This window comes from Haemorhous mexicanus, chromosome 17, assembly GCF_027477595.1.
Source record: "Haemorhous mexicanus isolate bHaeMex1 chromosome 17, bHaeMex1.pri, whole genome shotgun sequence".
Classification (NCBI taxonomy): Eukaryota; Metazoa; Chordata; class Aves; order Passeriformes; family Fringillidae; genus Haemorhous; species Haemorhous mexicanus.
The window spans coordinates 6,444,742-6,470,448 of record NC_082357.1 but is presented as its reverse complement, the minus strand read 5'-3'; the positions used below and the strand labels follow the sequence as shown (position 1 = coordinate 6,470,448).

Sequence of the window (25,707 nt, the reverse complement as noted above, 5' to 3'; positions counted from 1 at the left end):
AGACCTTGGAGTATACTCATAGCCATGACTTCATGATGATAAAATTGATCAAGTGAGGGATTTTGCTTACACTGTTCTCTGCTGAAAACTGTCCAGTCCAGCAGGAGATAATCACAGAATGTCCCTGCACTTTTCACTGTGTTCAAGGGGATGTTCTGAAGCATGGTCTGTGACATTCTCATCACCCTTTACTTGTCCTGCACAAAATACAGTTTCAAGCTATAACAATCCTCACCCTCTTTCCCCCAAACACCAAGATTTTAACTTTGCACTGTGGAACAATGAAGGAGAATGAAGCCCAGTTTGACAACAATAAGGGAACACAGAAGGTAACTGCAGGCTCTCTAGTGACATATGCAGAGCTTTATGCAGGCACTATGAGAGTAACCGAACCAGACAACTGCAAAAAGTGTTCTCAAAAATTCTAAATTCATTGACAATAGGAATTAGGGAACTGATTCAATAGCTGTATCAAAGTTCACAGACTGAAACTTGCAGGAGGAATGAGAACATTTATATGATTGTTAATTCCTTAAAAACCATGCTGGATTGTACAGCACTGACAGCCAACACGGTCCTAACAAAAGTAGTAATTAGTCTTCTAAAAATCTTACCAGAAAAACAGCTCTGCTTTAAATCTACAAAGGATATCATCACCAAGGGAAAGGGAAAGCACACTTTGATTCTTAAAAGTACAACGAAATTAACTGACTGTTCGAGCTCTGCAGCACTCAAACACCTGTTGGAGCTGTTACAGTAAGAAATGAATACATAAAGCCACTAATTTAACTGCAACTTGTTCAGTAATTTTTTCAAAGCCACAAATTTCTCCTCTTGAAGTAAAAATCATTGCAAGCAAGTCTTATTAAGGGATAAGCACAGATTCCTTCAAAAATCACTAGGAACAAGGAAACCTTATTTGTTCCTCAGCAAAGGTAAGATAACAAACCCACATTTGATACTGGTTTTGCAATGTAAAAAAGATGTAAAAACAGGATATTAATCCTTTTTTATTATATCACTACCTGTCGTAAAATGCATTTCAAAGATGCTGTACTTGAAATTCTTCAAGTTGCGTGCCTCATTTCTTATACTTTGTATCAAATAAAAGCTTCAAAATACTTTTCCCTTTGGATCTGCAAGTGGAAGTCTACATTTCCTGGATTCAAATAAGGGATGTCATTGCTTGAACAAACGACTATGTTGCATCATACCCAGTATTCCCCTTCAAATTAGTAGATGAAGTCATTAGTTAGGAACACAAGTGCACTCTCCTTAGAGAAAGCTGAAACAGTAACACTGGACTCTTTACAACCACACCTTTTCCATGGAAGTCAGGTCAAATAAGGAAAACACTCCCCCTCACACAACATACACCTGTCTTTGAAACACCTGACTGACAATACCTATGGTTTTATAATTTCTGTTCCCCAGCCAGGACTCAGGTAACTGAGCTCCAATTTAGTCTTAAAGCAGTAAAACATCTGTGTTCTAAGTAATTTGAATTCTGTGCAATTGAATTCTGAAACACATTTAAAGAGAAATGCTGAGTACTGTGAAAGGACTGGCAGCAAGTGGTAATGAAATCTTTTGTATAATACAGCACAATTAAGCACTATGAGATTTCCCTTTAAAATGACTCAACCCAAAAAGAAAAATGTCAATGGAAAAGAAATTCTGCAGAGAAGTCAATTTGTGGAACAGACAATAGAGATAAAAAGAGCTCACTGATTCAGAATCATTCCTTTAACCCCAGTTCCAAGCTAATGTTTTAGGAGTAGCTGTGGCCCTTTTCTGTCTTGCTCACTCTGAGGGAAATGAGGCAGTGCACAGCATTCCAGCTGTTTTCACAATTCAGCATGAAAACATTCATAACCAAATTAAAGGAGGAAATACACACAACTGACCAGGATTGTTCATAGAATTTAAATGGGAGATGCTGGGCTGCAGCTCCAGAGCTGTGTCCAAAACCTGTAACTTCAGCTGAAGGCTGAACAGGAAGATCCAAATGTGTTGCATAAATACTGAGTATGCAAAGCATGATTTAAATTAACTTGATTGGTAAGGAAGGCAAGGTATTAAGACATCTGGGGAACCTGCCATGGAAGTATTGCTCACAACATACCCAGAATACACACCCAGGTATTATTTGTTTCTCTCAGAGTAAATTTTGCCATAAGCCTCATCCTGGAGTTGTGTGTTCAGGAACACATCACAATAAGCTTTTCACTGCTTATACAAGTTACAGTACAGTTTCTGCAGACAGAAACCACAAAGCAAAAACTGCTTGTTAATGAATGCTAATCTTACCTGGGACTTTGTCAACAGATGCAAAGACAGAGCGCTGCACTGTCGGGTCACTGCTCCCACGCCGGGACTGGTCGTAGAATCTAAATGGGAGGTGCTGGGCTGCAGCTCCGGAGCTGTGTCCAAAACCCATAACTTCAGTTGAAGGCTGAACAGGAAGATCCAGGAGAGCTATGTTTAATCACAATTGATAGTTTTTGTTACTCAAATACATAAAAGGAAAAAGAGGTGACAAGAAAATTGATAGTTTGCTCAGGACCTAAGACTAAACCAGATTTTAACATAACTTGCTTTCATTTGCCTTTTAATTATGGTTACAAATGCACCGACAAACTAAAGAGTCAGTGCTTCTGGCAACCTTTTCTACATTGCTGTCCACACCACATTCACACTAGGGAAACCTCAAAATACAGCAGAGAAGTAAAAAACCCCAGGATTACAGGAAGCCCCTTGCACTAAAAAACCATAGGAGTTACTAACAACAAAAAACCCCTTTTGTTTTTCCCTGCAGAAATAAAGTAATTCATTAGTTACAACAGAACACTGCAGAAAGCCATTTAAAGAGACAATCAGCTTTAAAATGGAAAATAAATGCCTTTGCATTACATTCAATCTAAAATTTTTAATATCAAATAGTAATATCCTCAAACTCGCTTTAAATTTTTTTACATGAAGCAAGGCATAAAAGTGTGACATATCCACTTTACAAATTCAAAGTTAAATATGAAACTAAATCTATTCCTTGGAAACTCAGCTCTGCTTTAGAGCTTTCTGTGGCCCACCACTCCTCAGTGTGCCTCAGCCTGACATGACAGAGTGACTTGCAATGACAGCCAAGTTTTGCCTCCCAGAACCATTGCAGGACAGCCACCCACCTGCTATTCTCTGCATTTTGGTGCGCCGAGCCTGGATGCGGCCTTTGGCCAGGCGCTGCTTGGCGATGATGCAGCGAATGTGATCCGCAAAGATAAACGTGGCCTGCAGGATGGGGAAGGGCTTCGAGTGAGGGCTGGAGGCAGGCTTGTGAATTATTATGTTCAGGGCTCTGCTGTCATCCTCTACTCCGGTCACCTGCATATCCTAAAGAGAAGCAGAATGCAAATAGTTAAAGAAAAAGTAAGCTTTTCTAAACTACAGATTAAATATTAACATTGAAAGAAAATACTATGAGAATGTTCCATTAAAGCTCTAAGACAGTTTCCGTGTTAAAAAAAACCAGCAATATAAACCAAACCAGATTCTGAAAGTTGTACAACTTGGATTTACTTCTTCAGAAATCAGTATTCATAGAGATTGAGTTAAGTTATTTGAGCACAGCGAATTTTCAGGAAATACAAACAGCAATGGTTACAGCAAGAAAGAGACAAATGAGCAAAACTTCCTTAGAGAAGCACAGATCATTTTGAAATTACAACCTGTCATCTTCTCTACCTGTGTCGGAAAATCAGAACTCTGAGTTCATTAATGTGCTACTTGAGTAAAGTGCTTGGAACACAGTCCTAACCAGATGTGACTTCAGTGCTCCAATGAGCACAGCCCAACATGTGTTAAGGAAGTTACCCCATCTGCAATTGTCTCTCTGGTTACCTACCTAAGCTTCTTCAGAAAATCAGAATTGTTTTAAAAGGCAGGAAGCAGAAAAAAGACCAAAGAAACAAGGAAGCATGGTACAGAGCTTAAATGTATAAGCTAATACTGCTATTACTATTTATCCAACTTAAAACGTAGATTTTCAGATCAGAAAAGCTGGCCACCCAAACTACAACTTCTCTTACCTGCAGAAGGCCTGCAAACTTAACTACTCCCCATCCAAGTCTGGCAACGTCTGGTTCAACCAAACTCATCTGGTAAATATCCACAGCCAGGAATCTTTGAACTTGACCCCCATCCTTTGTTACGACTGTACAAGCAATCAGATCACTGTTATCTAAAGGAAGGAAGGAAGGAAGAAAAGAAAAAGGTTACCTAACACTGAAGTTGAGGATTCTGGGGTGTGGGTATTTTACATAACAAAAAATGTTAATATATAAAAATATAACAATCTTGACAACACATGGTTAAAGCTTCTGTTCACATTTTTAATAGATATTTCAACTTCCTTACCATAGTTACATAGAAAGGGCAGGAGAGATTTTAAAAACAGGGGTTCAGGCATACAAGTTAAATATAAGATGGGTACTATATACACCTTGCTTTCTCTTACCACCTTCATTACCTTTCAGAAAAAAGCTCCCTTCATCTCAGGGGTGAAATTGCAACAGTGCTGATTTCTCTCACTACGTGAAGTCTCATGAAATCTTGTTAACAACTACAGCCAGATCCAACACACTGCAAGCCATTACTTCTACCTTGGTATAAACTTTTGTCTCCCAACACAAGATACTTTTCTACAGGTCTGAAACCTACGTTGGCTCTTAGACACACTTCAATTTCAAGATTATTTGGACTCTCCAGGTAAATTGTAGCTGTGTTTTGACAATGTTTGTTAAATGAGGTGACATTTTTTCCTTTATCCATATATTTGACTTATATTGAACAAACATACCCTCTCTCTTACTCCAAAAACCCCTCCAACAAACCCCAAAATACATTCTCTGCCATTTCCTCACTGCTCCATTCCAGTTCAAACCCATTATTAATGAAAGAAACTAAATCACCCTGCTGAAATCTACCAAGCAGCCCTTAAACTGGCAGTGCCAACCCCTAGCAGAGCTCTGCTAACTCTACTAAGAGCTGCTTTTTCCTTAGCTTCATACTGATACTTTCTTTCATATATTTGATGCACACAGGTTTTTTCCTCTCTCTCATCTAGTACAACTTACAGCAAGTAAAATATTGTGAAGGCTATACAAAACAGTAGAACTTATTTACTCATCCAAATATCTAAACAAGCAGTTAACACCACTCTTCATACTAGAAACATTTGCAGGCTAAACTACAAGTGGAAGTGTACAGCTCTTCACAGTGGCAGGTCATATAACTATAGACAACAGCCATAAATTATGGTCAGGAGGCGGGAGAAATTCTTTGGTGCAGGAAGTTACCCAGAGATGTTGTGAAATTTACATCACCAAAGGTTTTCTAGCTTCAAAAATCAAACGAATTTCTTCCCCACAAAAAAAAAAAAAAAAAAAAAAAAAAAAAAAAAAAAACCACAACACAAGTGAGAGATCCTTTCCAACTAAGATTTCTATGAATCTACCAATTACCCTTTACCAGCAGGATCCATTCAAAATTCATTGGGTGGTAGGAAAGAAAGGCATGAAATATGGAACCCTAACACAATTAAGAGGATAATTAATGCTAACCAGTGTGAATCTGCCATCAGCTTTTGAAATTTGAGAAAACAAGTTTAATCAATAAATGCCATACATACAGGACATGATTCAGTTAATGTGAGGATTGATTGCATTAACCTTCTCACAGCCCTGGAAGGCTCAAGAAATCCATAAAGGATTGGCAAATATTACTGTAAGAACCTGTGGAGGATTTATTCCTGTTCAGAGAAGGAGCTAAGACACTAGGCAGAACTGGATATTTCTTATTTTGGTATGCCTCTTTCATTCTTTAACCAAATGAATCCATCAACATAGTGATTTCAGTTGACTCGAATTCCTGGAGCACTCCTGCTCTTCTCAAGACACGAAGTGCTTGGATTAGGACTCCCTCAAAGAGGAGATGTGAGGCTGATGACTCTTTTGGGAGATTCTCAACTAACAGGCCACAACACCAAACAGAGTTGTGGAGTTCTCAAATACTAGTTTCTGACCAGCATTTACAAAGTTTTTAGTGCAACAGTGAGCAGGTTAAAATACTTGCTGTACAAATTCAACTGCCCAAGTAAAAAAAGGGCAGAATGCTTTCCAGAACAGAAAGTTTTTATTTTAGACCTGACAACACCTTGAAGAAAAGCATTACTGTAAAAGTCTTTAAAAGAACAGAAAGGAAAGTTACTCATTTACTAGGCAACTGTTACAGGAATCCTTTGAGTCTATACAACTGAATGTAGTCCTTTTACATGATTGTTTCTAGTTCACAGCTGCTGAAGAGTCAAACTGTCATCCTTGATGACAAAAACAGAAGAGAAAGTGTGGTTAAACACATTTTCAGTGAACTGATATAAGAATACTTACAGCTATGCTATGAAACAGCTAGAGATATCCAACCACATTCAGATGAAAATATCAAGCCCAGTAAACTTCAGTACTATTCAAATTTGGTCTGATAACATTGAACCACAGGCTGAATGGCTTCCTGGTGTGACACTGCTGCAGAGAACTGAGATTAACAGCAATGGCTAATTTCTCCTCAAGCAAAATGAAGCTTGTAACTAGTTTGGACACTACACCTCCATTACATGGATTCAAGATTTCTGTGAACTTCTCCAAGAAAAACCCAAGTTTTAGGAAATACAGCCAAGGAAGGAGAGTTTATAGACCTCAGTTGCTTGCAGTGCTGAAGATGTAAATTCAGGGGAAATAGTTGCCTGTGTTTATAAAAATATTTGCCTGAAAAGACTGTATTGTAAGAAATCATTATGAATGTAACAGCTACTCGATATGGTCTAAATGCACCTGACCTGCTGTGGGGCTTGATCTTTAATGATTTTACAATTTCCAGTCATCCCAATTCCAGAAATTATCTGCAGACGTTAAAAGCTCTTACAGAAAACTTTTAGCCTTTTGTATGCACAGCTGGCAGCCCAATATAAGCATTAGGCTGGAGATAGTGAATGCAGCACCTCCCACTTCATGGGAAGAACTCTTCCCAACAACAGGCAGCCCTTCTGGGATGATAGTCTGCTTTACTAACTAAGAAAGCAACCAATCATGAATCCACCTTGTTCCCACAAAGTACATTTAGCTCAAGTTAGAGGATGTGTCCCTGGTTATACACCTGTACCACATTTTGTGTTACTCTCTTTGCCACAAATATGACAAATTGTCCTGGACACCTTTTTTTAGCTGACCCTGGGTTTGAGCAGGGGGTTAGACTAGATGATCTACTGAAGTTCCTTACAACCTCAATTATTCCATCATAAACTTTTCTGAAATATTTTTTAAAAAACGTTGACTGTGATGGCCTTTTAAAGCCGGCTCACTCTGTCTGCAAGTCTGCAAAGAAACTTAACTATAATGTTACTTTTTTTCAGTTTCAGCAAAGAAATAACAGCTTTAAATGTATCCTCATTTACCTCTTGGCCATGGCATTTAAAACATTAAACTAACAGAATCCTGTTATCACCTGAAACCAAGCACTGAGGCTGTTAATTTGAGCTGCCAGTGACTTCACACAGTCAACTGCTAAACAAGACTGAAAACGCCTCCAGCCTCACAGGCAGTCTAAGTGAGACAGTTATCACAAAATATGTAATTGCTTCAAAACTATTTACAGTAGAAAAACACTGCAAAGTAACAGTAGCTGTAATTCTGGTGACAGCCTATCCAGCAGTATGGAATGAACCTTTTGTGGAAATACCAGACTCTCTATTCATACATTCATATATACTGGTGACAACCTTGTAACTACACCTAAAGGTCTGCATTTAACATATATGCATCAAAATATTAAAAATGCTTCTTTACAAGAAACTTCAATCTCCCTCATCAAGCTCACATAGAACACCATCATTACATTCAGGCAAAAGGAAAAAAAGAGCTATTTTGATACAGCTCTGTGGGGTTTTTCCAAATCAAAACAGCAGCTGAAACCATTACTGGATCATGTTAACCTCTACCCCCCTCTTGAAAGGATTTGTATACAAACAAGCATAAACACTGAAGGCATCTTAATGTTCCCAAGAATTTTAAAAGCCTGGCATTAATAGAGATTGAGGAAAATTTGTGAAATCAACAACACCTCCAAAGTGATATTTAAAAAAAGACACACAAAAGTAATTTTTGGGGTCATGCTTTGCCCACTGCAAAGTCTCCTCCCAAGGTAAGGCACCTATGCAATCATGGGCAACCTGTGTGCTTTATGCCAAAATGCTGACATTCTCCTGTCTCTCTTGTCTGGGCAAAGACTCAAACTGGAAAATACATTTTTATGCTACAACACACAGCAGAACCTCAACACTGTGCTACTTCAATTCAGATAGTTTAAGTAAGAATAGCAGTAACAAGCAGTTTAGGAGAAAAAAAAGTCAGTAATTTTTGTATCCGACTATTTAGGAAATTGAGGGGCTACTTACTCAGATCCAGAACATCATCTGCCTTTATCAGATCTCCCTCCCTCGTGAGTGGCAACTGAGTTTCCAGCTCACCTTGCAAGTGCAGTGACAGTGAACGGAGCATAAAGAAAACTCTGATTGCCTTGAGAAATTAAAGAAAAGATTATCAGAATATTTTTACACCCAATTCTACGTATTTTAACAGAATCCTACAAACATATACTGGCTTTTACAACTCCCAAGTTTGTTGTCCTACAGTAAGTCTTTTTAATATATTTAAAATTGAAATTAAAATTTTAATACCTTTTATATTGAAAAAGTAGAATGTAATTTCCAAGTTAGTTAAAAAAAAACATGAAAGAAGCTGAAACATGCCATTTATTTTCAGTGAAGTAGAAGCAGCAGAGCCTTTGTCTCACTGGCACATTTACACAGATTGTGACTGACAGGGAAACAATTAGAGAAGCAGTTTAAGCAAAAACAATCTTGGAATATTTTTATTTAATCATTACTTTAAGACTGATTGTATTTGCAATACTTCTATGCTACAGACACCTACACAACCAACCTTCAGAGACTCTCACATTTTGAACTTAAAACAGTAATAACTTTTCTGGCCAAGTCTAGCTAACATGTCTACAAGTTAAGAGAGAAACAGAGGGGATTTCTGCATTTTAATTTGCTGTTCTCACTAAAACTAGCCACATGTAACTTTCTCAGAACACTTAATTTATATTCTCAGAAGGTCTTCATCAGGGCAAAGCATTCTGAAAGCTGCAACAGTCCCAAGAAACTTTCAACAGCTGCTCTGTGAAATGAATATGCTAGTTTTGAATTACAAATTAATGACATATGGTATGCAAAGACCCAAAGTGTCAAAGAACAATAATTTTATTAGCCACATTTTGAAAGGCACCATTTATAATCCTCTTTCCCTACAAGGACTGCATTTTCAGTACAGCAAATGAAAAATCATTTTTTATTACTTCCGGTGTTCTGCTTTTTAAGAGTTTCCTACACAGTAATTCTGTGGTGCACTGTAAATTAACTGCTGCTTTACAGTAACAGCACTGAATTCATGAACAGCTGCAGTGCCCAGAAGCTCCCAGATTGCAGGAAGTATTAGGAAAAACAAAGCTGAAGTGCTTTAAGGGAAAACCCTTCACTCCTCTATTTTTAAAATCAACAGAAGAGTGGCTCCTGTGAAGTAGAACTGTGAGTGTTTGGCCAGCTCTCTACTGGCAGTTCTTCCAAGAATTTCTGGGAGAACAGGGATGAAGAGAGGGAAGCCATGTATCAGGTTCTTCCCCAAAATGACTCCAAAGCAATGGCTTTGGTACGCAGTGGAAATTTGACAGGGCAATATCATTACGTGGAGCAAAGGACATCAGGATATCTAACAAAAACATGATAACAATACCATCTAATTCATGAGAACAGAGTCACTTTAGAATGTGTTATGATCACTCCCATTTAGGCAGATTGCATTCTAATGTATTGTGGATTTACTGAAATTATACAGGATAACTATAAAGCAGTTTTCCTACCAAGTGCTTCAAGAAGAATTCACAGTATTTGGTTTAATATTTGCCAAATTCAATCAAGAACTGGAAAATCTTGCCATTTTTGGTAATCCAACAGTTAAACCCAACAATGTTTTTGTTTGGGTTTGTTTTTTTTTTTTATTTGGAGGGCAACCATCACTCAGCTTTCAGTTATCTGCCTCCTCAAACCTCTTCCTCCTAGACTGCATTAATTTTTATCACATTCATTTCCTATAAAACTGATGACACTCATTTCCAAACATGTAATCACATTTAATGCAGAATAAAGTACAGGAGCAGAAAATAAAATTAGAACTTTCGCCTTTGCAAAAAACACAAAATGAACAAGAATATCAGTTGAAATGGAAACTGTGCTGTGCTTCCTACAACACTGACAGCCCATAGTTGGTTACCAAGGTCCATATATTGTGCCTAACACATTTTATCAGATCTCAACAAAACAATAGAAAAGTTCTGTGGCCTAGAATTTTTTTGGCTGACTTTTGGTTTTTTGGTTAACTTGGAACAGATATGGATTTCTACCTACATTAAAGTATTATGCACTATGATGCTGATTTCCTCATCTGTATACATGGTCTATGTGCAAAGAAACAGCATTTTGCAGGGAAACCTACCACTATCTTATTACATTCCCAAGAAAAAGAGCTCTTAGTACTTCAAAAACTTCTCACAAAGTGAGATTTTTGAGAGCTCCTAAAGTTGTTAAAGAGGAGAAGAGCTGCCACTTACAGGGACTTTCTACAGCAAGGAAGTCAGATCCTAACAGTTAAGAACTCATAATATAATCAAAGATCACTTGCTAGTGAAATAAAATTTGGGAACTTTTCTGAATCGTGTCAGAGCATGCTCAGAATCAAATCTTTTTCCATTTCAAACCATCCTTAGAACCTGAGCAGGTTGAGTGGCAGCAGCAATGTCACAAGGTATACCTGACTACAGCATTTTGTCCTGGCAGGTCAGCCAGGGCTAGGCAGCCTGGCTGCAAGGAAGCAGCACAGGAAATGAGGAGATACCAAACCCTGAGTGCAATGTGACTGGGGAAGGAGCACCAACAAGGAATCATTCTGGGAATTCTTGCTCATGACAGAGACCTTTTCATCCCAAAGGATCTACAGGAATATTTTTATTGATTTTTTTTATTTCTACCAACGGAAGTTAAGCTATTCCTTATTCAGCACATGAAAATCCTGGAACAGTCATTTCCCACTAATGTGCATTTCTAAGTATCTTTCTGTTGAACACCTTAGAGAATTTCAGGAAGCATTTCTGCTTTCCAAGAATAATACTTTTCAAAATAATTCACTGTATTCTATCCAACAACACACTGTGATAACAAAAAGCTGTGTGGCTTATAAGCAAGAAGATTCCTGGAAATACATTACTGCACAAAATCATTATTTGGGAAGTGCTGTTCTCTAAGTTTCTTTGCATTTATATAATTATATTATGTAAGTATATTCAAGTACTCTTGAAGGAAAAAAACATATCTCTTAGATTTACTGACACTGCAAGGCTTCCAGGACACAGCCAGATAAGGGCCAAGAACTGATTAACCAAGAATGGAAATAAGGATGTTGTCATTCAGGTCAATATCACCTCTACAGATTGTGTCAGTCACAAAAATACATACTTGGCTGGTTCTCTCTTCATTCTCAAATTTCTATCACAAATTACCTTGGCAAGATGAACTGTCAAGTAAAATGAAATTTTTTGCCATGTCTAGAAATACGAGTGATACAAAGCCAGTCAGTCTTCCACAGAGATTCTTACTACAGGAATATAACTGAGATAGCAGATCACAAAAGAAGCTGACAATATATTGAGTGTTATCAAAATGTCTTTTTATGTAGCTTTCTGTATGGTCTGGCAATTTAAACCCCAGTGCAAGAACATGTGTTGACTAGACACAAGAAATCAGAGAAAAAGTTTCCCCACTGGGGCAGGTAATTACTATATGTACTCTACAAAGATATGTCTGCAGCAAGCTTTGATGATTTTATAGATGAAGATTCCAATCAAGCAGTTTTCAAAGAAAAGTATTTGTATTCCTAGAACTGCTCAATGATTTTGGCATCACTTTGTCATGAGCAGATGTAAGGAAAACTGTCTTACTCACTCTTCGTGTTCTTTCTACATCTCCACAAGGCAACCTCTTCACAAAATCAATCCCTGTCAGAGGTGTCCCCGTTGGGGGTAGCAAGATTGAAGCATCCATCATCAAGTATTCTACATTCATAGGTTTCATCTACAGAAATATTTTAGCACTGGTTAGTATACAGAACAATAAGCATTTGCCTCTAGTTTCAAATACAACTCGTTGCATATTTTAAAATTCTGAGAATTTTTAATACCATGTCTTATTTAAGGGCTTACACGCAGTCTTTCATTCACTACATGCAACCTCTCATTGTTCCCAGACACACTGCCAAAGTTTCCATACAAATAAAACACAGGAAAATCCAGAAGATTACAGAAAAGATATTTCCCAAATACTAAAAACCAAATTCTGCCAGGTTCGATTTCAAGTTTTGACTTAAATTTGTGGTCACTTCAATCACAAGGAAATTTCTCATAACTTTTTCTCTCCAAAAAGAGCTTTCTCAAAAGAGAGAACATGCTGAGCTTCAGACAGGTATAGGAAGATTTTCATAATGTTTAGAGGAAAAATAATAAATCCAGTGTCCTATTTAGTAGGCTGGAGCAATGTTTACAAATTCAATTTTGTAAGTAACGGAATTTTATTAAATAAAGAGCTGTGAAGTTTCACATAAATAATTTATGTAAGTATAGACACAACTTCTCAGAGGCAAAAACACCACCCACATTTTGTTATCCTACTCCCAGCAATAAAGACCCCAGTGTGCTCAGTAGCTATCAGCACTTTTTCTTATTCCTGTGCTGTATCTGGGTTTGAGGATTTGCCAGGGCAGAAGGGATCTGACTTACTGTCATACTCCTGTATTCATCTTCAAACATATCCAGAAAGATTTCTTCTCCCTTCCAAAAGAAAGAACATGGACATCCCATGAAGCCTTGCTGTTTGGGGCTCTGTCAGGTTTGGTTCTGTGCAGTGTGTCTGTGAAGAGAGCCCAGGGCTGCAGGGTACTGCTGAGCCCTTCAGCAGCTCTGCAGACACAGCTGGGAAAACACATTTAGGAAAGGGAGAGATTTCTCTGCAGCCCCTGGAGGACCATGGTGGAGCAGGTACCACCACTACAGCAGGCAGACGTGCTCTGAAGGAGCTGCAGTCTGCAGGACCCACACTGCAGCAATTGTCCTGAAGGACTGCAGCCCATGGAGGAGGGGACCCACACTGGGGCAGGGGAAGGTGTGAGGAGGGAGAAACAACAGCCACTGTTCTGGACTGACACCAAAACCCGACTTTTCCCACTGCCACTGCACCACTCACAGGGGGAGAAGGCTGAAGAGCCAGGAATGAAGCTGAGCTTGGGAAAAGGGAGAGTGGGGGGACAGCAGTGCTTTAATTTGTCTTTGTTTCTCACTATCTCAACTTATTTTTCTTGGCAATAAATTAATTTCTGTGAAGTTGAGACTGTTTCGCCCAAGACTGTAATTGGCAAGTGACCTCCCTGTTCTTTATCTTGACAAGATACTCTATTTTCCCTTCATCCTGTTGAGGAAGGGCAGTGAGAGAGCAGCTGAGTGGACCTCTAGCAGCCAGCCAAGGTCAACCCACCACAAGTTACTTATTTTTTTGTAAGCCACATTGAGCAAACATCCTTCAAGAGAATTCTAAGAAAAACAGGAAGATATTTCAGACACTTGAAATCTGTCACAGATTCACTGCTCCTTACATAGAAGTTAATGCCTAGGGCTAAAAAATTTAATTTCTTTCATTGTTTACAACACACACATAAAAGTAAAAAGCTGCAAACGTTTCCAATAAGAAAAAAAAATTGACAAAACTTTAGATCATCATTTCAGATACAATACAAACAAAAAGCAATGTCGAAACCAAACATATCCCACATTTGTGTCAATGATAAACTTGATCTCCAATACAAACCCTGTGAGTATTCCAACAGCCCTTTGTGACAGAGGTCAGGGTGGTATGGGAAGGGTGGAAAGGAGAGGAATTCTCCAAGCAAACACCTCCTCTTCTCTATCACAAATTTGGAGTTCCCACCTTAAAATGGCGCTTCTTTGGTCACCATGTAAGGACTGGGCTGCAGACATTCCCCATATGTAAAGGACCTTTTTCTTACAGCATTCTGCATACTTACCTTATAGAAACGGCGAAGGAGATGAACACTTTCCTCCCTTGCACCCTAGGAAAGAGAAAATGCATTTCAGAAAATACATACACCACTTACTTATTAGTCACATTAAAAACCCACCCAAACACTCATACAGAACAGACTGTCTAATAATTCATGGCCTTAATCCCATAATTTGATAGAATACAGTTCTTGCACCTATGAAAATGCAGCTTGAGTTTATTATTTATTATTTCAAAAGCACTTTTCTTTATATTATTGAGATGGATAACATACAAGTTTCAGAGAGACAATGAAATAAAAAACTGCTGGAGAAGTTACAAGTTAAAATAGCAGAGATGAGAACAGAGCACAGGTTATGATATTCACAGCACAGAGCTACCAATGCAAAGATGTTCTAGAAGTTCAATTTTCACATTAAGGCTTACTGAAATCAGAAACAAAACAAATTTATTCAACTATACTCTGAGACTCAGACACCAGTAATGCAGTGACTGGGAATTTGAAAGAAAACACTCACCTCAAGACAATCAAGGTGAACACTTTTTATGATCCTGCCATTTTTGGAAAACACAAGCTGCTTCAGCAATAGGCAGCCAAGTTCTAAAGTTGCCAAACGAATTTTTCCATCTGTGAAAAGAAAATTCCAACATACAAAATAGTAGCAGTTTAGTTACAGCTCTTGTGATCATCCCACGTTCTTAAATGTTTCTACTCTTCCTGCAATTGCCAAACTTGGCTCCTCTCTCCCACCTTCATCAGACAGGGATGAGTGCTGGTGCTGCCTTACAATGCTGATAGCTCTGAAGAAAAAAATGGAGGAGTAATTTACAACAGAAGAAAATTTAAAGCAGAACCATTCAGTAAGAAGGCAAAGATTAATACTCTTGAACAGTAAGCCCAAACATTGATAAAGGCAGCAAAACCAATCTGCTGCACAGTTTGAATTACTCTAAAATTACAAAAGGATCCCAGACATTTGTGATGGACGAAGCTACAAGGTGAAAGGAAGCTTTGTATATAGCACACTAACAAGGCACAGCTTTCCCTTGAAGAGAGAAAAGGAGATGTTCTACATAGCATGCAGCAAGTTGAATAAAAAGCCCCCATTTCCATCCTTCCCCAGCACTTCCCTCCCTAGACATGCTTTTATTTAAACAAATACACATTCTCATTTACACTCCTTCCTGCTGCTGCAGGAACAAACTCTCCATATATGAACATGTCTTTGATCCATGACACATCAGCACAAGTTAATATGCTGTAGAGCAGTTTTGCAAGTCAAACAGATTTTTATTCTACAGACATTCAAAAATTTGATAGTGTGGCAGTTTCTGTGGAAAACAAGTTCTACCCATTTAAAGTTCTAAGGGGGCAAGTGCAAGGAGGAGAGGTGTGGCTTGAACAAAAATCATATTTTCATGGAATAGGTCATGGAACATTATAACCCTTCCTTTTTTGTATTGTGAAATGAGAAAAAACTCCATGCTTTCTGCAGAACAGTTCAGAAGTGAAAGTACAATCTGAAATTTAAAAAAAGTATGGGAAAATTTGCTATCACCCAGAGCTACAGATAAAGGACTGCTATAGCAAAGCATACCATAGTTTTCAAGATTATTTCTCAACTGAAATTATTTCTACAAGCAAAGATGAGAGAGATCATGTTTTCAGGATGAAATCCATTAAGGGAAAACCCCTCAAAATCTCAATTTTTGTTTATTCAAAAGTGCAGAAAGTATGAATTAAGACAACAGATCCTTGCATAGGTCTGAGTATCAAAACAACTACTGAGCACAAATCCAGAGTTTCTGGCTCCTCACCAACCAAGGAAAAGCCAATGGCTGTCTTTCACAAACCATATCTACATACATACTGCTCATCAAAGAGCAAGCTGAACAGTCACTTTCCCCTCAAAGACAAGAGGCTAAGTAGCTTTTTTCCATCTTCAAAAATTTTACCTCGGAAGGAAAAACAAACCCTGGAAAAGCAATACCTGGTTGTGCAGCATAATTCATTATCCTGATGAGCCCCTCCGCAAGGACATGATTATATGAATTTCTCTCTTCAGCATGTTGAGCTGGAAGTTGAATTCTTTCCAACTTGACTGAGTCAAGTCCTTTCATGGGGGTGAAGGAAAAAAAATGCAAATTAGAAAACAAGAGTGTCCAAAGGCAAGCATTTAATAGACCACAGCAGTTTTCTCAGAAGGGAACAATTAGCAATAGGACACTATGCTTTGACTTTGTATGACAAGGAAAAGGAGGGACAACAAAGACCAAACACATTGATGAGTCCCTGAAAATTCCCAGCCTTAAATGGGGCCTACTGGGTAGCCCCAAAATCCCAAAGTGGTTGGTGAAATGCAAAAGATTTTGCTGCTTCTGAAATTCTCAGATTATATGTTTGCATCTAAATTGAATCAAAGTCAAGCCAGACATCTGGAGAGCATAATGGCTAAAGGAGAGATGACCAAAGTCTGATTTTAAATTCTGCTTTGGTAGTTAAGTAATCTGTTCATATATGTTTAAACTAAATAGGAATTTTATTTTGTAGGAGCCCTATTTAGTATCTTTCCCAACAGAAATAAAATTTTCACTGACTTGTTATATAAGGAAACTAATCCCATCTTTCTTTATCATATTCCTCTAAAATATCAAAGTTCTTTCTCAGGAAAGGCTGGTTTGCTGGAAGACCTCTTAGAGCAATACACAATTATGGATTGTGGGGATCCTCCTGCCCCATTCTAAAGAACAGCAACAAACAACCCCATAAATCAGAAGATGACTCTGTTGAGGTTTATAGTGTCTTCCAATCCTGGCCTTGTACCTCCAGATAACAGCACTTACCTTTGTTGTGTGACATTGCATATAAAAGACAGAGCACAAAAAGGGCGTAGTAATCATCTTCAGGACAGTCCAGTGCATTATAGACCATATCAAGAAAAGGCCTGTGGAAAGGAGTAATTTAGAAACAGTTAAAAAAATCTATAGAAAAATTGGTAACTACCTTATTGTACATGTAGTTAATGGAAGAGGCAAATTCACATTTTCAGGCATTATAACAAAAGACTTCTGTTACAGAGCTTCTATTGCAGGGTACTCAGATTACAGCCATGAGTTTTAACCAGATTCATTACATAATACTTTCCCAAGAACTGCTTGTTCAAACATTTACTGGGTTGTTTGTAGCCTGTTTAGTAAGCACACAGAATCACTGCAGAGCTTGCTTTAAGTGCATACCTAAGTAAATTTAAGGAGCTGCTATCACTGTTGTATAAAAGAGACTCCTTTAAAACTCATGTGCTAAACAGAACTGAAAAGCTCTTGCTATTACAAAGTAAGTATTTTTACAAGAAGTTTGGAGGAAACTAGGTTTTTCTAAAACAGTTTTACTGTTCCAACAGTTATCGGAAAGAAATATTAACTAGGAGAGAATATGTGGAGAGCGAAAAAAGCTTTGGATTGTAGATGAGCTTTGTTTCCCTGAGTTTAAACACTTGTGACCTGTGACACATATACAGGAAGTTACAAACAGTGCCAAGTTCATCTTTTCTTTACACGTACCTTGGAAAGACAACAAAAGTCAGTGTAATCCAGAAGGCATTTGGCTGAGATTAACCTGATATTAGCACAGGCCCAATGGCAAGACAGCTTCACTTCTGGTCTTAAAATGGCTTGCATCCAGTCAGTAGTTCAAGTTCAGAGCACATGCAAAAACTAAATATATTTTCACAACTGGCCCAGCTAAACAAATGATTCGTCAGGGTAGTGTCACAGTCATCAGGAGATGACAGTGTGAAAGCTTGTGTGGAAAGGGTTTATTCCTATCTGTTAAACTGTATTTTAACAGTGAAAGGAAAAATATCCTTACATTATCTAAAGTACATTAAAAAAAAAAAACCATAAAAATAACATCGAAGTCACAGAAGCAAACAAATTTTGCTGTGCTCAGGCCTAGCAGACAAGAAGCAGGCACTACAAACTCCCTGCTGTGGTTCCTGGGGGTCAGAAGGGCTGTCAGAGACCAGAACACAAGACACTTCAATCCCCACTCCAGACCTGTGGCGCCCTCCTGGTCACACCAAGCGCTCCCAGGAAAGCCGCGGCGCCCAAGGCACAACAAAGCACGGGAAGTTCCTGGCAGCTCCAGGCAGGTGCCAGCACAGTGCTGTCTCTTACTGAAACCAGCAGTGACCAGGCAGTGACCAAGACCCCAGCCCATGCTGCTCCATGCTCAGCTCATGTCACAGCAGCACTGGCTTCACAGTCTGTGCATTTCTGAGCCGGGATCCCAGTGCTCCTCTACCAGAGCTGCCACCGGCAGTGGTCCCTCTGTGCCCAAGTTCAACACTGCTCAGAGTGCTTAAGTCAAATTGCCCACATATTGTAGATCTCAAAAGAATGTAACCGCTCAAGGAAAAACAACCTAAAGAATTAGCAATGTTGAAAACAAGCCAAGAGAGCCTTCACGTTTCCTAAGCATTACCCAAGCCCTACAAGCCTCGAGGCACCCTCAGATGGGGGGCTTTTCACTCCATAAGATGAGCTCAGCTTCAAGGTCTAAAGAACAAAGAGGACCAAGATATTAAAATACTTAAATGCAAGATAACACTTGGTTTGTTTTCAGACCAAAGCACACAGTAAACAACCTAAGCCCTAAACTATAAAAGTATTATTTAATATAATTTCATTAAAGCCAAAGTTTTACCAGGTCAAAGCTGCTGAGGTATCAGTAGTTGTTCCATTAATACCAATATTACACAGTATTAAATGACTTCTGTGATGCCTAATGCATTTTCATTGTTTTCCCCTACATACTAATTAGATTAATGAAATTATGAAACTTGAAAAAAAAATCATTACAGAGCAGCAAGAGATACCATTTTCATTCCAGATGCTTCTTCACAGCATCTTATCAGCATTATCTGTCTCAGCCACAATAATCTGAGGCTGAAAAAGCTTCCAAGAATCCCCCTCACCAATGTTCCTCATTTAGACTAAATACACAACAGACCCAGAAAAACTTCAGCCTAAGAAAATAGCAACAGAAGCCACAACATAGCATGAGGATTTGACATGCTTTGGAAAAAAGCTTTGCTGTGCAGCATTTCATAAAATGAAGCTAATTTAAAACATGTCTTTAAGCTTAAATTTTCCAGTAGTGAGGCCTATCAAAATAAAGTAACACCTAAAATACTTAAGCTTTTTCTTTTGTTTTTCACAGTAGGAAGAGGGCTAAGGGAAATTAAAATCTTGACTTAGCTTTTACAGCTGCAGATTTTTAACTGCCACCTGTGCTGTTTTCCATTTATTTTTCAACAACAATTGGACTGTTTTAAACAAAAAAAAACAAAACAAAACAAAAATCCAAAAACCAGTAAAGGCTACATGGTTAAGTATTTTCAAATGTATTTCTTAACTCTGTAAGCATTTGCTTCCTTTACTGGTCTTTTACTAAGGGCTTGATAGAAGCAGCAGATCAAATGCCATACAAGTGTTCCTCAAATTATTTATTCTTCTGGAATATGTCCACAACTGAAGACTGCAACACACTAGGAAGCACTGTCACCACAAGCATTAATGATTATTGCAGGTGTGGAAGCTTCAGTTCCAGTGTGACATAGAGGTCCCTGCATTTTCCCCTCCCACATGGTGCCTCATCCACAAGGATCAGTGATTCCAACAGCGTAGGACAGAAACTACACATACTGAAGCAAGTCTCTTGAGAAATTCAGCTGCTGTTTCAAATATTATACTTGGCATAATATAATACAACATCTTAAGCTATAGCAGCTAATCCACTGACATTTCAAAAAAGAAAAATCACATATAAAACAAAGGCCAGAATTGCCCTATACAAGGTATATCCTTATACTTTCAGCTCTGCACATTTTTGATGTTGCTTATTTTTAGAAAAATGCAGAATTCTGTGAGACCACATCTGCAGATCAAGAGAGGCCTGAACTTGCAGACATTTGCCAAATGCACTGGCAGCCCACTTCTAAGCATTCTGCACTTTTCAAGACCCGAGCATCCCAGTCATTTTAGTATTCCATGCACTCACTGCCAATTTCTTTCTAAAAGCCATTTGGCACATATTTTAGTCAAATTATCAATAATCTAGAACAGTGTGTTTTAAAGCCAGTTCAAGTCAAGGTTCAATTTCACTTTTACAATGAAATTAAATGTTATCTTTATTAATGAATGTAATCTAAACTACAAAGCTATAATGGAGACAGAATGAAATTCTGGGAATACCAGGCAGCATTTCCCAAGTTTAAAAATAAATTTTACATCCTATCAAACATGTGCATTTTCCCATTGGACACATTTGCAATTACTTTTGTGTCAGGGACATTTGGCTTCTTAACATTCTATTAACAGGAATGCAAAATCTCTGGTGAGAAGGTGTCTTAGGGGTATTCATTATATCCAAGCTTAAATTTTGAAGTCAGAGTAATTTCTGCTCCCAGAAACACTTATAAACTGTATTTCCAGTAGAAGTTTCCAATAACTCTAAAACATATTAATGGACCCTGGAAACAGTAAAAGCTTAACCACTGCTACTAAAATTCTGCCAAACTCATCCCTGAACTGAAGAATTTTCCTTGTTTTTTCCTTATAGGTGCATACAAAAATTGACAAATGCAACTATAAATATAATTAATAAAACTTCCATCTTAATTTAGATGTTTAAGAAATTACAGAATGGAAACATTTATATTCTGTTTTTGTTGTGTTAATATTCTGTAACTTAACTTTACCAACTTAATGCATCACAACTTCCTAAAGGAAAGCACAAACTAAAAAGGAACAGGATAATTTCCAAAACCGAGCAGTAGACAGACTACACCTCACTTTTGTATTGATTCACTCACTTGTGATCCAGAAAAATACCCTGTAATTTTAACTTGAAGCAGATCTTAACTTGAAATATCCCTTTAAGAAAAGCAAAAGATTTAAGAGGAGGGTAGGTAAGGAAACAATTCAGCAACATCTTTTACAGTTCCTTTATACCTGTTCCAGTTTGTCATCTCGCTCCCAGAAGCAGCTGCACTCTTTTCTTCATCTGTTGTATTCTGTTCTGTCACAGCAGAGATAGACAGCTCTGACAGCTTACACCTTTCCATGATTACCATCTCTATTTCTAAAAAAACCAAAACATACCACCAAAATTTGATATTTTCAACAAGATTATCATAAGCTCTTCTGTATTTTCTGTTTGGTATTAAAAGCATCTCATGTTTCTACAAGTAAGAGGTATAACCATTACTTCAGAAAGGCTAATGAGCAGATGTTGGCAAATTTTCTTCCCAGCAGAGCCAAGAATTTGGCTTACATTTTGTTAAGGAATGTAACACTATAAAAAAATGTATACATAAACATAAAATATGTAAAGAAAATATACATATCATTTTGGCAAGTAAGCCACAGTCAGCTCCCTTCCCACGCAAACCACAGGAAGAAAAGCCATAGAACCTCTTTCTGAAAAAAAGATTTGTGAAAAAGCTGGTGAGACTGGGGCATGGGTGGACATCAAGTTTCACTGAAGGTGTAAACAGGTCTCTACAGCTGCAGCAAACAGGACACCTGGTCCCCAGTGCTTCTCACCTACTGAGTTTCAGTAGAACAAACATCTTGCCTCCCCTTAGGAATCTGGACAAAGATTACAACTAAATGCACCAGCTTAAAACAGTAGATTATTTCAGATTTTCATCAAATCATGGTGGAAAATACACCATCAGTTATTTGACACCATTTAAGGAAAGCCTTCTCAAAAAGACTTGACTTAAATCTAAACTCAGCCCTGTTTGGACAGGACTGTCAAAGCATAACACCCTTTCTTTCAATTGCTTGCAGGCAATCCTGCCACATTTTTCTCAATTTATGTTTAATGTAAGTACTAGGACTTATTATCCTTCTAAAAGCTAGTAACCATAAAATAAACAGTTATAATATGCTGTAAGACCACTCATCCTATAAAAGCAGTTCTTAGGTTTGTGCTACACCAAAAATGCAGAAAAAGTTCAAGTAAAAAGAAATCTAAGAGTCAAAGATATTTTCAATTTTGAACTATTTAGTATCATCTTCCATCATGTACTGTCACTTCTAGCACACCTGTTAAATTTTATCATTAAAACACATAAAATACTGCTGATTATCTTGCAAAGGTGAAGTGGCTACAGCTCTCCCTTACCACAAAAGGACAAGTTACAAAGCTGTCAAGCTTGCTTATCAAGTGCCCACAGCCATGAGCACTGAGGTGCAAGGCATGCATTGTGATAAGGGCCAAGGTCTACAGGCAGATATGAACACACTTTCATAGCTTTCAATGAGATTAGAAGAAGATGTTCTCACAGCTTGATTTAACAGGAGGAAAAAATCCAGCCAAAGCCTTAAATGTCATAGTCCTGTGCTTACCTAGTGCAGCAAGAGAACAAGTCATGTAACTAACCACAACCAGGTCCATCAGGAAACAGAAGTACCTAAATTGTAAGCACCCTTTTCTTGCTGGAATACTCACCTTCATTTTCAGTGCTTGCTCTTACACCCTTTGAACTTGCTTCTGTACCTTTACTTTTATCGAGATCATCTTGGTTATCTTCAGATCCTCTCTCCTCTTCATCTTCTTCACCAACATTTTTATAGTTGGGTCTTTTCTGCATCCTCTTCTTCCCTTTCTGTTTGTTAATTTCAAGAGACCTCTCAAGTGTTTCTGTGGGTTTTATGAAACATCTGATACTTGACTTGGCCTGTAAATTTGAAGAGTGTACACTGAGTTACAGCACAGCATTTTTAGCTGTAATTGATAAAGAAACTTCAATTCATATAAAATGTAAATCAGCACACTATCCACAAATCTCAAATCCATTTTAAAATACAAAAAATAAATACCAAATCATCAGTATCACAACTATCCCCAAAGTAACATAGCCCAAAAATCTATCATTAAAAAGTAGGTCTTCTTGAGACAAGACAATGCAGAACTACCTATTTCATCACCACAAGTTTTAAATTGAAGGTGTGAGACATATTACACATAAAATTCAGATACCTTCTGTAAAAAGGATAAAGGCAGCAAAATCCTACATGTGTGTTGACAGCAGCTACTAATATGAAATACACCCCTTTTAAAGGTGCAAGGACTTTTTTAAAGCAGCAAGGACAAAATCCAATGCTCTATGCTGTGAGATTTTGGGTTGGTTGATTTTTTTTGGAGTCTCATGCTTACCTCAATATCAAACTAACTCCTGCATCAACTAGGAGCAAATAACCTAGAGCCTCCAGACATTGACTTATCAAGTCTGGAAAACACAACTTCATTTATTAGACTTAATTTACTTGTGTTTTCCACAAAGTTATCACAGGATAAGATGGCAAACCAACACCTAATTTTCCTAAGTATTAATTTATAGAACAAGAAAATAAATTTAGATAACAAATTTCTCCCAGAAGAAATGAAGTATTTCCAATAATGTGTCATCCTAACAACACAGAACAATGGATTCTTATAGAAAGTGACCAAGACGCTACAAGAAGCTCTGCAAACAGAAGGAGTAACAAATTTGGTTTTTAACAATTCTGCAACTTGTTTCTGAGCTGTGCTGTTTGAGCTCCCCTCTGCCTGCCACCTGATTACCAGAGCACAAAGTAAGCACTAATCAGCCAAACCTTTCTGTTACTGAGAAGTGAAACACATGGTTTGGAGCTTTCTGCCAGGTTTGCACTACACAGGACAGTTACAGTTACAGAAACTCCATTACCTTCCAGAGCTCAAAACCTCAAACAGATTCAACTCACACTGCCTAAAGGGTTAAAAACTTAAGAGCAAGCAAGAGAAAGAAGTAAGACTAGAGTATATACCAAATTGATTACATTCTTTGCCTTAGGTGACTCAGTAAAATAACCACTCAAGATGACTGCATCAAAGAAACTTTGGGGAAAAAGTCTGAAAAAATCCTTCCCTTCACCTTGTTAGGAAAATCTATACATAAGAGATTAGGAAAATATCAGGGAAGAAGCTGTCTACAAGTTAAAAGGCCAAAATTATTCTCTGAATCTTCTGATATTTTTCAAATGCTTTATAGAAATATTACATAAGTGAATTTACACTTGGCACTGAAACATACCACATAGTGGCAAGACTATTTTACAATACCAAAAAATCCCCATAATAGAAAATTTACTACACTTATATCCCCTGATAACCTCTTGAATGTATTTTTTGTGTGATCCAACTGCAACACAGGAAGTCTATAAAATGACCAGGTTACCTTTATTGATGGCTTCTGGCCAGAAAAGTCATAAGAAAGGGAAGAGCACCTTAAGTCCTATTATTTAGGGGAAAACCAGAAAAGTAGCATGCAAGTTGCATAACACATTTTCCCCTTTCTGCGTTCACTTCTTACTTCTGCATTGCTTCCTAGAATCTTGTAGCTACTTCTTTATGGAGAAAGCATGCACTTAACATCCTTGCATTTCTCCTATGCTGTCAGCCACAAGAGCAAAGTACCACTAAATACCAGTAGACAGTGATGTGCCTGTGAACACTGAGCCATAGTCTGCTCCAAGAAGAAATGCTGTAGAAAAACCCCTACACAAATATTCTGTTCTGCTATAGCATTAAAACATTCCAAAATCAGACTTAAAATTATTTTAGATAGCATTTGGTTTATAAGTTGATTATATTGGTTGAGGTATTGCTAGTTTATATCTTTAAAATGTCTTTCAACCACATTTTCAATAATGGTATATCTTGTGCAATGTGTGATGGTAAAATAAGGCAATACCAGTAACACCTTTTACGGGAAGGAGAAAGTAGGTTAAAGAAGAAACATGCACTAGGTAGAAGTGGCCCACATGTGAATGATGCAGGAAAACAGATCTCACAGGAAGTAAGGTAAACCTTAGTGTGATATCTGACAACTTTAAATACATTCTGCTACCTATACATATTCAGCTCTCATTGTGACCTAAGGGTTTGTATTTCTTCTGATGATGCCTAAAACCAGAAATACAGGGAAAAAATAAGGAATGATGTGAAGACCTTGTTCAATGGAGCCTGGGCAATCACTACTGCCCAGTGATGTTCAGCAGATCTCCATGGGTAGGTTATTGCCAATTCATAAGATATCAGCAGTTGCAACTGCTGGTCATTTTTTCCATAAATTGATTTACAGTAAGCAGTATCACTTGTTCCTCTTGTGAGAACTACCACTGCTCTTTGCCCTAAATAACTCAGGGTATTTTGTATTTATACAGAGCAACTGTGATGCTTCTCAGCTCTTGTTTTTGTGAAGTGTTCTTTACTCAGTGTCCCAGCACAAGGACTCTGTCTAGTAAACTCAGTCCTTTCTCCATACCTCATTCCACTTCAATTTATCTTATTAGAAAGATGAATATAGATACCTATAGATATAGATACT

The 25,707-nt window shown here is 37.8% G+C and overlaps 1 protein-coding gene across 10 annotated transcripts in view; it reads right to left on the bottom strand.

Annotated features, from left to right (window-relative positions):
* The window catches only part of CLEC16A (C-type lectin domain containing 16A), a 61,181-nt gene that overhangs the window by 17,838 nt on the left and 17,636 nt on the right, over window positions 1–25,707 (bottom strand). For 9 of the 10 annotated variants that reach the window (XR_009488658.1, XR_009488657.1, XM_059861908.1 and 6 more), the window contains exons 10-21: window positions 22,806–23,034; window positions 21,299–21,428; window positions 17,129–17,229; window positions 16,276–16,398; window positions 14,803–14,912; window positions 14,289–14,333; window positions 12,991–13,041; window positions 12,161–12,289; window positions 8,501–8,621; window positions 4,083–4,234; window positions 3,183–3,387; window positions 2,311–2,478 (exon numbers count right to left, since the gene is read on the bottom strand). Coding sequence is in view for 8 of the 10 variants with exons in the window: in XM_059861908.1 (XP_059717891.1) it covers window positions 2,311–2,478; window positions 3,183–3,387; window positions 4,083–4,234; window positions 8,501–8,621; window positions 12,161–12,289; window positions 12,991–13,041; window positions 14,289–14,333; window positions 14,803–14,912; window positions 16,276–16,398; window positions 17,129–17,229; window positions 21,299–21,428; window positions 22,806–23,034 (1,564 nt within the window). In the remaining 2 variants the exon portion in view is untranslated. Of the gene's footprint in view, window positions 1–2,310; window positions 2,479–3,182; window positions 3,388–4,082; window positions 4,235–8,500; window positions 8,622–12,160; window positions 12,290–12,990; window positions 13,042–14,288; window positions 14,334–14,802; window positions 14,913–16,275; window positions 16,399–17,128; window positions 17,230–21,298; window positions 21,429–22,805; window positions 23,035–25,707 lie in introns of those variants that run through there. The other variant, XM_059861912.1, reaches the window with a different exon arrangement.